This window comes from Centruroides sculpturatus, unplaced genomic scaffold (genome assembly GCF_000671375.1).
Source record: "Centruroides sculpturatus isolate CEXI.00-Female unplaced genomic scaffold, Cexi_2.0 scaffold49, whole genome shotgun sequence".
Lineage (NCBI taxonomy): Eukaryota > Metazoa > Arthropoda > Arachnida > Scorpiones > Buthidae > Centruroides > Centruroides sculpturatus.
Genome location: NW_019384317.1, coordinates 1298149 through 1313569, shown reverse-complemented (window position 1 = coordinate 1313569; position 15421 = coordinate 1298149). Strand labels below are relative to the sequence as shown.

The 15421-nt window shown below is 33.5% G+C and overlaps 1 protein-coding gene across 1 annotated transcript in view; it reads right to left on the bottom strand.

The window, feature by feature from the left end:
• The window catches only part of LOC111624020 (malate dehydrogenase, mitochondrial-like), a 39100-nt gene extending 25054 nt beyond the window's left edge, over positions 1 to 14046 (bottom strand). Inside the window, exon 1 of the mRNA XM_023366791.1 lies at positions 13888 to 14046. Within this exon, the coding sequence (XP_023222559.1) occupies positions 13888 to 13965 (78 nt within the window). The 5' untranslated portion in view covers positions 13966 to 14046. The remainder of the gene's footprint in view (positions 1 to 13887) is intronic.
• Positions 14047 to 15421: the final 1375 nt, after the last annotated feature.

The window sequence follows — 15421 nt, the reverse complement described above, 5'->3', positions numbered from 1 at the left end:
CCACTAAAAATGGTCAACACATTTGTCTGTAACTTTGAGATTAAGGTTCACCATTTGTTTGTCATTCTTATAATTCTAAGTTCTGAAAATTTCTTCTTTTATATTTTGAAACAAAACTGTTTTTACCCCCCTCAGGCTAAAAAGATAATTTCTGTAAAAAAACCCAATCAAACAACTTTCCCTTTGGCCAATTTAATCTCGAATAGGTTAAGGGCAATTTTGGCAAGATTGTCTTTAGAGTTAAGTGGCATTCTCATTATTACTCAAGAGAGACTTCTTAAAGTAGAATCTTGCAGCAAGTCATTCTTAAGCTCAGTATAGTAGCAGACAGAGTTTAGAATCAAAGCATAAGTCTTATTCACAGATTACTAGATAAAACCAGCATCAACATGCACGTCCAATCTACTCTAAATGCTCTCTCTGTAGAGAACAAATTCAAATAAATCCAATCCAACACAAGTAAAATCCAACAGAAAACAAACCACTAAAAATGTATGTACAGATATCCCTCATACAACACGGCATTTCCTCAACACAATTTGAGAATTTGAAACATGCTCCATACAAAATTTCATAATTTCTAAGTGTGAACTCCGGTGTTTGAAAATATTTTTTTATTCAAGTAGGAATACGTGCCATTTCAAATTTGCCCCGAGATTTTATAATATTGAAAATTTTCAATTTGTTTTGTGCCTTTTGTCAGATTTACTTTAAAGAAAACTGATAGTACAAGCATTTTCTTCCCTGTCCTAGCTTTCCTATCAACTGGATGTCGTAGTCATCGTTGCTTTAAGATTGTCACTGTACTTTGTTTTTAGTAAAGTTTATTTAAACATTTTTAAAAAAGTGTTATTAAATTTTTTTAAACCATAAATAGGTAATCATTTATAAAAATGACAAACGAAACACAGCAATATCTTGGTATTTGAACTGTTCCCAATTTGAAAAATTTGGTATTCAAACATTCTGGGGTGGAAAAATCACTCTGTACAAGACTAAACAAACACGACCCTCTAGAATAAATTTTCAATTAACATTATTTTTATTTTCTCATCCATAAAAAATGATGTCGCTGATATTTATCTCTGATTGAGATCAACAAAAAAGCTCACATGATGGCAATACTTTGTAAAAAGAAAACAGCCTTGTTTAACTAAAATTAATAACATGTAATACATTATTTTTAATTGTGATTGTTAGTTAATTATCGATTGCTTTAATACACACATTTCTCTCAGTAACGAAAAAGAATAGTATACTTTTGTTAACTTTTGAAACCTAACCTTTATGTTTAGCAATAATCCTTTGTTTTGTATAGCACAGATTCACATAACGTGGCACTTTTTTAAAACCTAACTACCGTGTTATATGAGGGAATGCCTATACATATAAAAATACACTAATAATTGCAAGTTTATACTCATTATTTTAAAAGATCAAGAAATGTGCCTCCTAGTCCAATGCTAATATTTTTTTTAATTATCTTCTGTATTAGAGAAGTCTAGTCTCTCTTAAGATACAACTTATAACTAAAATTAACTTCCTACTTTCATAGTGATGTTTTCCAAAATCAAAGTACTGTACTACATTGAAGTATGACTTATCATTCAAGAAAATGCATATATAATTATGAAATTACTATTAAAAAAAGTGAGGATTTAACTTAAAACAATGATAATTCTTGTTAAGGAGTTAGGAGCAAGCATCTTATTTCTAATCTTTCTAGAGAGATTAATCATCTTTGTCAATTTTGAACATCTCTCAAGTCTACTTGCATCAAACTTTAGCTATAAATCATGCCAATCAAGAGGAGAAAAATATCTTTTCATTTAAAAAAACAACTAAAAGCCTGATATTTTTGTAATAAGTCAAACAATTGCTGGATTTCGGGGCTACTTCACCACTACTAATTACTTAATATTTCATTATTAATAGTAGCAATAAAGTAGCCCAAAAATCCAACAATCATTTGGCTTATTAAAAAAAAAACAATTTTATCATAGCAACAATAATAAAGGGCATCCAGCATAAAATCAGTTATGTTCCCCAAATGCATAAGTTATTGTAATCTTTGTATTGGAAAGGAATTTTTTACAAACAAAACAAAAAAAAAAATTAGACAAAAACTCTTTGAAAAGTTTGTTTTATTTTACAAAACAATATGGAAGCTTCCATAACCAAAGCTTTGTTATTTAAGGCAGCCTGGTTTTATATGCAACATCTTGTACAATAGTAATGTGTTTGAATTGATTCATTAATTGTCATTTTTATAATAAATTTATTACAATTTTTATTTTAAAAAATGTCAATATATCTTATGCAATATTAATCTCTCTATAAATATTTCTGGAATAAAATACTTCATTTTCTTTTTACTTTTATAAATTTTAAAAATATTTTTTGTGAATGGGGTTCTTAGAGGGGTAGTAACTTTTGAAAGTGTCAGCCGCACTGAAAAAGTGGACACCGTAGACTGTTCCCCATGAGGACCCAACTCTCATTTATGGCTCCAAGTAGTTGGTAGTGCATGCCAACGGCCACACCCTGGGAAACCGCCTCGGCTGGTGGGCTAAACTAAGTGAGGGTATCAGTAGTGCCATCTGCTACTGGTAGTTAGGGTGTGCCACTCTATAGTGCACGAAATCTGGAATGGCCAAAGCAGCAGAAGAATCTACTATCAAAGATCAATGGTGTAATGGGCATGACTGCAAAGTAGGTGACATACTAAGGACACATTCTTGGCATCCAAAGTGAGATGTGGCCAGTCACCATGGAAGAGATTGGAGCCTCACCACGTATTCTCCACCATAGTAAACCATGAGAACCGCTACCACTAAAAGAATTAGTTCTAGAGACAAGGTCGAGCCCCCTGCGAACTGTATCTCTACTGTATGCTACAGGGAAGAGGAGTCATGTCCTGAGAACAGTAAGTTTGACTCTAATATTAGAGAATATGAAGAGGCCATCTTAACCCCACTTGGGAGGATGATATCAGAAGTTTCCAAACTGAAGACCAGGAATGTACTACTTAACATAGGAACTTGGAATGTTAGAACACTGTATGAACTGGAAAAACTTGATAATCTCATTCAAGAAATAAAGTCAATGAGGCTAGATGTTATAGGTATTTGCAAAACAAGATGGACAGGTTCAGGAATGCTTTACAAGAATGAATATACAATGATGTACTCAGGAGCAGAGACACATGTAAATGGAGTAGCCATCATAATGAAGAATAGTATAGCAAGAGCAATAAAAGGTTTCACTGCAGTCAATGAGAGAATCATTGCAGTAAAGATAGCTGCTCAACCTTTAGGCTGTGTACACACTAGGAGTTTTTAAACGTGCATTAACTCGGTGTTCGACAAGCGTTTTTGGAGCATACGCACTGGCTCAGTTTGGAAATGGACGTGAAAGTAATTGCTTGTGTGCCCCTCCTCCATCGTTGCTATAAAAGATGATGGCAGAGGCAAAGAGAATTTTGGATGCACCCAATATTACGAGATAGACTGACGCATGTAATGTTTGCGACGTTGTATCCAAAACTAAGACAAAATGAACCCAAGATTTTTAATTCTTTTAAAATATCTATGAAATCCTTTGACGATAGTTGGTCTCTTTTAGATTTCATCAATAAACAGATCAGTATCGAAATGATCGTTCTCCATTTCAGCACATATATCTCAAAGCGCTCGGCTGACGCCCACAAAACGCGCGATCGAATGTACAGTAACATGGCAGCACATATATCTCAAAGCGCCCACAAAACGCGTTTTAAAAAAAATCTATAAATGCGCGTTTAACGCGCGCTTGGCCAAAAGCGCACGTTTGAGTGTGTACGCTTATATAGAACTCTTGGTTCTTTAAAACGCACATTTAACACGCGTTGAAAAACACCTAGTGTGTACACAACCTTAGACATTCTACTAATCCAGGTTTATGCTCCCACAGCTGGACATGAGGAAGATGATGTTGAGTTATTCTACGAAAATCTGAAGGAATCGGTGGAAATGGCAAAATCAAATGATATAATCTTAGTTATGGGCGATTTTAATGCAAAAGTGGGCAATGAGAAGATATCGGAAAGCATGGGCCAACATGGACTTGGTAAGAGAAATAAAAGAGGAGATACTCATTCAGTTTTGCGAGGAAAATAAGTTGATAATCACCAACACCCTGTTTAAACATCCAGCAAGAAGAGTGTATACATGGAAAAGTCCAGGGGACATATGCAGGAATCAAATAGACTTCATTTTGATAAAGGAAAGATTCAGGAATATTATAAAACAAGCCAAGTCATATCCTGGAGCAGATATTAATTCTGACCATAATCCAATTGTAGTGAAAGCAATAATTAAACTGAAAACCTGTAAGCAAAAGGCAGTAGCAAAGAAGTTAAATTCAGCAACATTAAAGGAAGAGAACATAAAAGTAAAATTTAATGAAGAATTCAATAGGGAGATCAATAATAATAAAATAAATAAAGAATATAATCAATCAATAAAGGATATTAATGAAGCATGGAATGCCTTTAAGGAATGTATAAATAGAACTGCTAATAATAACATACCAGAGTACAGTAGGAAAATTAGCAAACCTTGGATGACTGATGAAATTCTAACAATGATGGAGAATAGGAAAAGTTTGAAAAATAAACCAGGTTATGAGAATTTAACAAGATCTATAAAAAGAGAGTGTAGAAAGGCCAAAGAAGAGTGGCTTAACAAAAAATGCAAAGAAATTGAAAGTTTGGACAAAGAAAATAAAATAGAAGAACTCCATGAAAAAATCAGAGAAATAACTTTTAAAAAACGAAATTTTCAGGCACATGGTATAAGAGATTTAAACGGGAGAATAGTCTTGGAGACAGAGGAAATAATGAAAAGGTGGTATGAATATGGAAAGGAATTATTCCAAGGCAACAGGGAGAAGATCGAGTCTCCAAGGCCCTCCAATACTCAAATGGGAAGTTGTAAAAGCCATTGATAAACTTAAACCCAGTAAGGCTGCTGGCCCAGACAATACAGAACCAGAATGGATTAAAGCTCTAGATGATAGAGGCATTAAAACCCTGGCTAAGTTATGTAACGACATCTATGAACTGGGATACCTTCCTGAAGACTTCGAACAGTCAATATTTGTTCCAATCCCCCAAAAATCAAAAGCAAATAAATGTGAGGAGTTTAGAACCATAATTAGTCATACCTAATTAGTCATGTGGCAAAGGTTCTAACTTATATCTTGTTAAATAGAAACAAAGGAAGATGGACAGAAGGCATTAGTGAAACACAAAGTGGCTTCCAGAGAATAAGGAACAAGAGAAGGTATTTTCAACCTGAAAACTATTATTGAAAGATATAGGGAAAAACAGAAGAATATTTTTTTGTGTTTTATAGACTATACAAAGGCATTTGATAATGTGAAACATGATTACCTTACGTATTAGATGTCTAGTAGAAAATGGTATGGATGGAATGGATGTCAGATTACTTGCCAAAATATACTGGGGACAGAGAGCTACAATAAGGATTGGCAAAGAATGTTCGCAAACCTTCCCAATTCAAAAAGGAGTAAGGCAGGGTTGTGTCCTATCTCCAGAAAGAATTTTCAGTCAGGTGAAAGATCTAAAAGGAGTTAACATAGGGGGCAGAAATTTCAATAATGGTAATCAGGTATACTGATGACACTGTGCTATTGGCAGAAAATGAAGGAGATCTAATGATATTGATAGAGGAAATTACAAACTTGAGCAATCAACTTGGACTAACACTGAACTGCAAAAAGACCAAAACTATGGTCATTTCCAATGAGAAAGAAACTCCAAGAGTAAATATTAAAATCGGAAACAGTAAACTGGAGCAGGTCAAAAGTTATGTCTATCTGGGACATATGATTACAGATGATGGAAGGAGTGATAAGGAAATTGGAAGAAGGATTGGAATTGCAAGGACTGCATTTACAAACATGAAACAAGTGCTGACTTCAAGGGAGATTACTATAAAAACAAGAATTAGGTTGGCAAAATGTTATGTTTGGTCGACCCTGCTTTATGGAGCAGAGTGTTGGACAATGAATGCAAATAATGAAAAGAAATTAAAGGCATTTGAAATGTGGATGATTAGGAGAATGCTGAAGAGTTTCTTGGAAGACAAGAAGAACAAATGAAGATATCCTGGCAATTGCAAATCAGAAAAGAATCTTATTAGTAGTAGTAAGGAAAAGAATAGTGAGGTATCTGGGGCATGTAATGCAACAACAGCCTACAAAAACTATTACTAGAGGGAATGATTGAAGGGCAAAGAGGTAGGGTTAGGCCAAGAAAGAACTGGTTCAGCAACATCAGGAATTGGACAAACTTAACATATGAAGAGTGCTCAAGAGAAGCACAACATAGATCATGGTGGCATGAAATGGTTGTCAACCTCCTGACAGGAGAAGACACCTAAAGAAGAAGAAAAATATTTTAATGCTACAAATGCAATTTGATTTTTCATTATTCATATTTTTAAAAAAAAACAAAAAAAAAAAGCCTCTAGAATTATCTGTAGTCGACAAATAGAAAAAATATATTTTTATATATTAGATGATGGGAAAATTATACAAAATTACAGCAGCATTGTTCGCAGATTTACCAGCATAAAATGTTTGAGTAGGATCAGACTATTAAGCATAGTTCACACTGAGCACAATTTGCTGGTGAAAGCGAAAAACAGAGCGAATAACCGTTTATATTTGCGTTTATATATAGAGCGAATAGTTGCTCTGTTTTTTGCTTTCTCTAGTGAATCGCGCTCAGTGTTAACTAAGTTTTACAGAAAAATAAAACAGTTCAATCAAAAGAAAACATTCTATACATCACTGGAAAAATCCAAATTCTTGAAAAATTAAATGGTATTAACTACAAGACATTGAAGTTTAACTCTTTAGACCCCTTTCACAGGATCTGGTTTCCCTTTGATAAAAATTGGAAAGGCAATTGCAAGACACAAATGTTGCATCAAATGGGCATTAAATGTTGCCCAGATAACTGGCAGTGAATTGCAAGACAAAACTTTTCATACAACAGAAACAGTAAAATCTCCATCCAACAACAAATCTGCCTGGATTGCCCCTGCTACAACTTGACACAAATGTCTGTCTGTCCATGTTGCAATGTAGTGGAGCAAATGTGCATCTTCACACGATCCAGGTGATTAGTTGTCGGGGCAACTTCAATTAGCTACCGCACATGATACACAGTACTGTTTTGTCAGTTCTATCAGACAGTAAAGTTACAAAAAATTTTGTAGCTTTTATTTTTATTCTGAAGAAGTTAAAGTTTAGCATCATCTACTCAGAGTTCCTCAAAAAGAACATAGGAAGATCTGGGAAGCAGTCTTTTTCCACCAAAAGGATAATCCCACACTTACCTATTGCATTTATCTTTCCATCTATGTCACACTAAACAAAGTACAGTAGAACCTTGATTATCCGGACTAATTGGGGATGAAGGTAGTCCGGATAAGGAAAAATCCGGATAATCGAAACAAATACTTTAATTTGTCTTTTAATGATAATACAACACGTTTTCTTTTCGATGACATATCGGTAATATTAAAAGTAAATACTGTATTTAAATCGTGATCAAATTTTCAAGAAACAAACGTTCGTATTGAATTTGGACTACTACTGACCAACGCTAACAGACTACCTATTGTTTAAAAGGCCCTCTGGTGGCGCAAGAAGACGGATTTTATAAAATAAAAAGCAGTTGAAACTGCATTTTTATGAATAAAAATTTGACAAACTATTTATCGTTTTATGACGAGTAAAATTTTTTCGTCGCGTTCACGGCTTTTAAGTAATGCATAAACCTTCGAGGCGCGAGGCCCTTCGGACCGCGAGGCATAGGCGGTGGCGTCCATGCCTTACGCCGCCCTTGGTCATAGAAATGATGTAATTTGAATATAAATTATTTATAAATGCGTATGTCAAGTTATATTTTTATTACTACGTAAAATATATTTAAGAGTTTACTACCACTGTGCTGGGTGAGACGTTGTTGAAACAAAAAAAGTTATGCATTCCATCACGTACATAAACAGTGTCATAATTTGCCAAGTGCAAACCAGCAAATTCGTAAAATTTTTGTTTATTTTGAACAATCCGGATAATCGAAAATCCGGATAATGGAGGTTCTACTGTATTAGCAATTTTTCTATACACATCCCTTTCATTGGACTTGAGAGATTTCTCACTTTCAACTGAGAGGAGATAAATCTTAGTCAAGGGCAACACCTAAAAAATGGTACCTGGATAAAATCTGGATGTCATCTGAAATCATATGGGCATTGCCCATTCAAATACTTACTTACCCATCCAGACAAAATATCCAAAATTTATGATAAAAGGCAGTTAGCACTTTACCACTTAATACTGGGAGAGTTGATAAAATGTAGCTTTACAATCAAAATGGGAATGACTCAAATAATCAGTGAATTGATTAAGACATTCAGAAAGTTTTTTGAAATTGCCTGATCTTTTCACCAGATTTCTGTAAGTGTAGCTAGTTCTTCAATGAGTAAGAAAAGGAACCCTGAAGAGGTGCATTATTTAGTTCTGCCTAATGTATTGTATTTGTAGTAGTGGTGTGGCTAGGATTCCATGTAACAGTGTATTCTAAGGAGGTATATGCTCACAAATAAAGACACATGAGAATTACCATAGCCTCCAAAAGATAGGTATTTCTAGAAGGACTATTACCAATATCATCCATAACTACAACAGCAGAATAGGAAAAAACTTGCACCACATGCCCTAAAAAGAATTGCACCAGGAGCAGAAAGCAAAGACAATGATCAGACAAAAATAAGCTTGTTACAAATTATCTCTATAAATCATTGGATATAAATATATCCCAGTATTAGCTGCTTGTTTCACAATGTGAGGTTTGTGGCTAATGCAAAACATTAAAAAACTGTAGTACTTCTGACTCCATGGCATAAACAGAAACACTATCTTTCCAAAAATCACAAATTTAATGTGGTAGTTTTTCAGAGGAAAGTGATTTTCTGTGATAGCTCAGACAACTTTTACTCATGATCATATCTGATCACACTGTACCCATCCATCAGCATACGAAGCATCAACAGTACGAATAAATGTTATAACTGTACCCATCCATCAGCATCCATGTTATAACTAGTGATTACTTCAAGGAAAACCTAAAAGTTAAAGTATAACAGCAGTGCTTATTTGGAGGACTTTTAACACACATTTCTCCCAGGAATCAAGCACAGTTTAGCCCAAAAAATAGACACGGCAGTAGAATAACGATATATGTAAAATCATCATCCAGTACATCCATGCTAACAATGTAAAAATGTTCTTCACAGGCCTCCAAGTTCAGATCTAAATATCATAGAAAATATCAAATTTTAGAAGTCAAATATATCAAGATCAGTACAACAACCAGTAAAATGTAACAACAACCATGAAAAATGCAATGCTATATATTAATCTGAATGATTGAGTTTAATTGTTAGCATTCAGATCTAAACCAAAATAATTTCTAAAAGGTGATAAGATAAAAAAGTCCAATAAAGCAAAAAACCAGACCTAAATCTCTTCTTTGATATGACAATGTTTGTTTACCACCTAAGAATAAAGTCTATGTCCATGTTAAAATCTCAAGTTAAAAAACTGTAATAGAATTTCAAACCAGCACTATCTTTGTCATTTGATATCACTACATTCCAAATTTCTGCATTAGCTTCACATGAGAGTACCAGTGTAGCACATTACATGCCAGATAGCAGAAAACATTTTTGCCAGAAGTGTGTATCTTGCTACTGCTACCAACTTAAACTAAAAAATCTCATTTAATTTAGGGGCTCTCTCCCTATATGCCCAATTTTAAAATATTTTAATTCAAAACCATTTTTTATAAAATACCATTCTATCCATATTTACATGAAAATAACTATAAAAATTGTAAATAAGCTTTGTTCATCATATTACATATGAATTTTTGTTATATAAATAGCCAATTAATCACTTCCTAAAAACAATCCAATCCCAACAATGGATTTATTTTTATGACATTTGGAAATGTCACAGTTATATTTGCAACATCATTGCTTACGGTGCACGATAAATGCTACATTTTCAGTAATAATTTTTACTAATTTATATAATTTTTTAAAATAATCCCATAACTACAAATAGTCAATTATTTACAGTTATCAGCAACTATAAATAGCTACTTGGTTATCACGACTACAACTATAACTAGACATTTTCTGCTATTAAAACTTTTTGTCTAATATGCTTCATTAAAATTAAGACTCAGTGAACAAATGATTTACAAAAATATTTATCAACATACAATTTGAAATATAAAAATTTACATATTCAAAAATTAGTAAGGAACAAAAAAAAATTCAAAGTGCATAAATATCATAACTTCCATTGTGTCTTCTTCAACTCTGACCTCCTAGAATGGGTCATCAAACTTTTTCACAGCGGGCCAGATAACTGATAGAATGACACGCATGGGTCATATAACCATTTTGTTCAATACAGCACACTAAATAAATACACACACACACAAAAAAAAAGCACAATTGCTGCAGCAAGCACGTAACCATTTTCCTTAGAAACTTCATTGCAGATACTGTACTTATACAAAAAAGCGCTCTGATAGCTAAAGTTGCAAAATGTCACCAAAGATTTTATTTCATTGATTTTCCTAAAAATTATATTACTGTCAGATGCAAAAATCAGACTGGACCAATTTAGACAATTTACACTTATTTTAAACTTACAATGTAAAAAAATTATCTCCAATCTGTGATATTTCCATATAAATCAGGGTTTCTTAAACTATGGGTCGTGATCCCATTTGGGGTCTCTTAGCGAAATCTTGGGGTTGCGAGATTTTAATGCAAAATATTGAAAATAATTTGTGATATTTTGAAAATGGTACGCTTTGTGTCATAGGTTTCGTGAGTTGCACATTGTGTCACTTCTGCTGCAGCGAGACAACGATTGTAGTGTGAACTAGTGTAGTGTTGTTGATTTTTAGTGCATTCAGTTGTCTCTGTTCCATTGTAACACAAGAGTGAACTGTGATAGTACACCATTATTGTTTTTGCAAATTTGTATATATCTTTATTTTATATTTTTTTGGGTCACGAAAAAAATCACAATCATAAATGGGGTCGTGAATAAAAAAAGTTTAAGAAGCCCCAATATAAATAATTATATTTTAGCTCATTTGTGGCAACAGGCCGGATAAACTGACCACGCAGGCCGGATCTGGCCCGCAGGCTGTAGTTTGGTAACCCTGTCCTAGAACATAAATATATGTTTGACTGAATGTTATTTCAAAATCCATTCCAATTTATCATGCTTTCAATTTTTATTTATTTAAAATTTTAAATTTTGTCTAATCCTAAATGCTGTAAACAAAGTAGATTTACAGTTTCAAAACGTTATACGGTAGAGTCCCGCAAACTCAACTTAATGTGCCGAGAAGGTGACAAGTTTTACCGATAGCAACGACGCTAATCTAAATGGCAAAATTTCTGCGACGACATCGTACGTGCAAATCAGCGTACATATTAACTATGTACCAATAGTGACTATTTTTGGTTAAATTTTAATTTATAAAACTATTGACTATTTGGCGGTTACTTCCGAGTTAGCAACGTTCACACGGTGGTGTCTTGGAAAAACCATCATCATATATTCTTTGTTAACATGTGAAATTGATGCTATTAACAAGTGTTGCCAGTGAATAACTAACTTATTTGATCCCAGTGTTTCATTATTGAGAAAAATATCATTACACGTATTTCTTTTTTTCTTGGACAGCGTGATGAGTTTTACAGAATACAGAGTTATTGAGAGTAGAGTTTCTGGGACTCTACCATTAAATACTTTTATGCATAAAATTTGCATGATTGAATTAAATTATATTAATAAAATTAATCTATTTCTTTCCAAATTATTATGTTAGTTAAAGTAATTCAATATCCTATATTGGGCACATAAAGCCATTAAAAAGTTATAAATCTAACATCTTTGAGCATGCATTTATCTTGAAGCATTAGAGAACAAAACTGAAATATTCAAATTTTAGAGATGTATTACTAACTTAGAATATCAAAGATAAAATGATTGTTCAAAAGCATTAGAAAGTCACTGAAATTACCATCTTAAACATCAAATGCAGTTTTATTGAGTATATAATATTCCTTCCTTATGTCTTTTTAGACAATCAAATGAAGAAACTTAATTGATTCAAATAATATAAATAAAAATTGGAAAAAAATAAATACAAATAATTATTTTGATAAATCAAAACTATAAAATGGCAGTCTTATGCATTTATAAACAGGCCTTACAAAGATTAAACAGTTAATTAAAATGTTTCATTTAAAATAAAACATCATTTGGACAATGGATTGCAAATGCCTAGTTATAAATCATAAAGTTCTGAATATTCAAGAATAATCTCACAAATGAATCTAAATTTTCAGCAAATTAAATTATACCCAAGAAAAAAATTTTAGCTATGTTGAGAGATTTTCTGAATTTTTTCTTATTAAAAATTTTAGCTGACTTGTGGCATGATCTATACTCTTGTGCAAGCAATTCAACAAGTTTTGCTAAATGATGCGAGTCATTTTGTTCTTTTCACTAAACTGCGGGACACTTAATTGAAAACGTAACCAACCAATCGTGTCTTTTACACAATAATAGATGAACACACTACACAACATTCAACAGTTAGATAAGCAAGACAAAAAACTTTTAATCTTAAAAACAAAATTATTGAAACTTGCACCAATGTCAAGAATAATATAATAAAACCAAACATTTGACTGTAAAGGCCAAGAGAACTAAAATTTTGATTTCTGTTATCAAACTTTATTTCTCGTTTTGTTGTTGGGATAAGTATTATAGCAATACATTTTGTTCGCTCTTTAAAACAAAATTAACGGACGTAATCGAGCGGCCACTAACTCGGCCGGACGCGTCACAAATTAAACGGTACATTTTCCTCCGTTCTCCACGGGAAATTTTAACCGGTCGTCGACGTAATTTCTACGGTCGTAAATTATTAAAGCGGTTCCTTGTAGTTATTTTATCTTTGAACGCCACAAAGTAGTTCGGACGTTCCGAAAAAGACTTCTCGGGCAAACCGTCGCGTGCCAAATCTCCACTCCGAGAAGACCGCACCGCACGGCAGAGCAATTATTTTTGCAAGTTTGTCTCGGCAAACTCGCAAAAACATTTTATACCCGCAAGCGGCACGTACCAAGTTTACGAAAGAAAATTATGGAACCAAAGTAAAAATCTAGAAGAGCCGCAAGCGGTCTTCGAGCCACGGTTCGACCGGAACCGTCGGAAGACGTTCCGGCGGGCGGCGGGTCCTCGCCGAGGCGCGAGGATTCTTCTCCAACCAGAAGAATCAGCACGCATCGGCGCAGACTTGACGACCGTAACAGGAATTCCACACTCGTCAACTTCCAAATAATGCACATAAAATAAACGTTTATATATTAAATATTCGGAAAAACGAAGTTTTGGCACAAACATTATTAGGAAAATTACAATTAGGCACAAGTTACTTTTAGGCTACATATAAGCATATAAATATAAATCAGCTAAAAGTCAGTCGTACCCGAGGATACTTCGGACCTCGCTCTCCAAGTTACAAGTTCAATATAAAGGATATCTTACAGAAATATCATATTAGATACGTAATTACCATTTATTAGGCCAGAGAATATAATAATTACGTAAACTCGTACAAGATTTGATTGGGGGACGACCTTGCCAAGGACGAGACTCGAATTTAGCAAGGCGTTGGGATTTAATGCAAAATGACGTAAATACCTTGGATGTGGTGGCAAAATTTCTGTAAGCCAATCCATAAACCGAAGCCATCGACCGTTTCGCTAATGTCGAAAACATCTTTTTTTATTCCCGTTTTCCTTAAACAACCTTTAACTCGCCGGCCGCACCACTTTCACTAAGGGCAATTGTAGCCTCGATCCCCTCTTTATATACAAATTTAAAAACCAATTTCCTCTGCTAAATTTAATTCTGTATAATTTTTAAAGAAAATTTGCATTTTAAGAATTACAAATTTAAAAATTTTTGTCTAAATAAACACTCTTATGAAACAAGAAACCTATTATGTAATGTATTAAAATGGGTAATTTAGTTCATGCCTGCCAGGACGTAATTGTTACCAAATGGCAACTAGCGGCAGTGAAACGGCATTTTGTGTTCTGGAATTTTGCGAAACAAAATCTGTTACATTAGCTTGGTGGCACTTTTGTTCAAAGTATCGAGAGGAACCTTTGACTAATTCTATCCGATAATGGTATACTCATTTCTGGAAAATATGACATATGCGTGTTGGCAAAAGTGATGGCCAACCCTCGGTTTCAAACAAACGTGTGCAGAATTGCGCATGTGGACCTCTGAAAAACGAATTGATTCTAATGGGTTTGAGGGACCTGGGTATTCCACAAACAACAGTGTGGCAGGTTTTAAGAAAATGACTTTTTACAAAGCCAGCCATACCATGCAGCCTTGCTTTTGGTCCTAATGGCTGATAATCCACCTTATTATGAAAACTACCTCCTGATAAATGTAAATGTAAAACATCACATGTGGAAATCAAACATTTTCTAAATATATTGGAGAGGAAACAATCATTTAATGCAATAGCTCCCAAACTGTTTTCCATGGAACCTTAAGATTCTGCAAAAAAAACTCAAAAACTAAATTTAAAAAGGATTTTAAAACAAATCATTAACAACAATAAATAACTGTCTTTCATTTTGATAACTGCAAAACAAACTTTTCAATGAAAAGACATTATACTTAGTAAGTACCAGGTTCTGTATTATTCCATTTCTACAAACCAACAATGCCTCTTGCAAACCTGAACTGAGCAAAAACAAGTTGAAAATCAAAGCTGCCTTATACAAAAACATTTGTGAGCATTTAACACACATCACAAAATAGCCATTGAAGTACTTTCCAGACACCAAGGGTATCAACCGGGTGCAAAAACCATTTCTTAACTGAAATAAACCATACGTTGTCTGTGCCACCAAATGACACAACTTATAATAAAGTATGAAGAGCTTATTGAAATTTGAAAATAATATACAGAAAGAAGTGAAATATATAATAAAATTAATTAGAATACATAAAAAAAATAAATTAAAAATACACATACTTTTGACATTATTGTGCTAGTTCTGAAAGTTTGTCATTTTTCATTTTACATCACATAAATCATTTCTATGAGAGTTAAAAGGAATTCAGAATTTATCGTTTTTACAGTGGATGTCAGCCGCCCGGGGCAAAGGAAAATTTCCCTGTCCCCTTATTTAGGTATCTCAATTTAAAA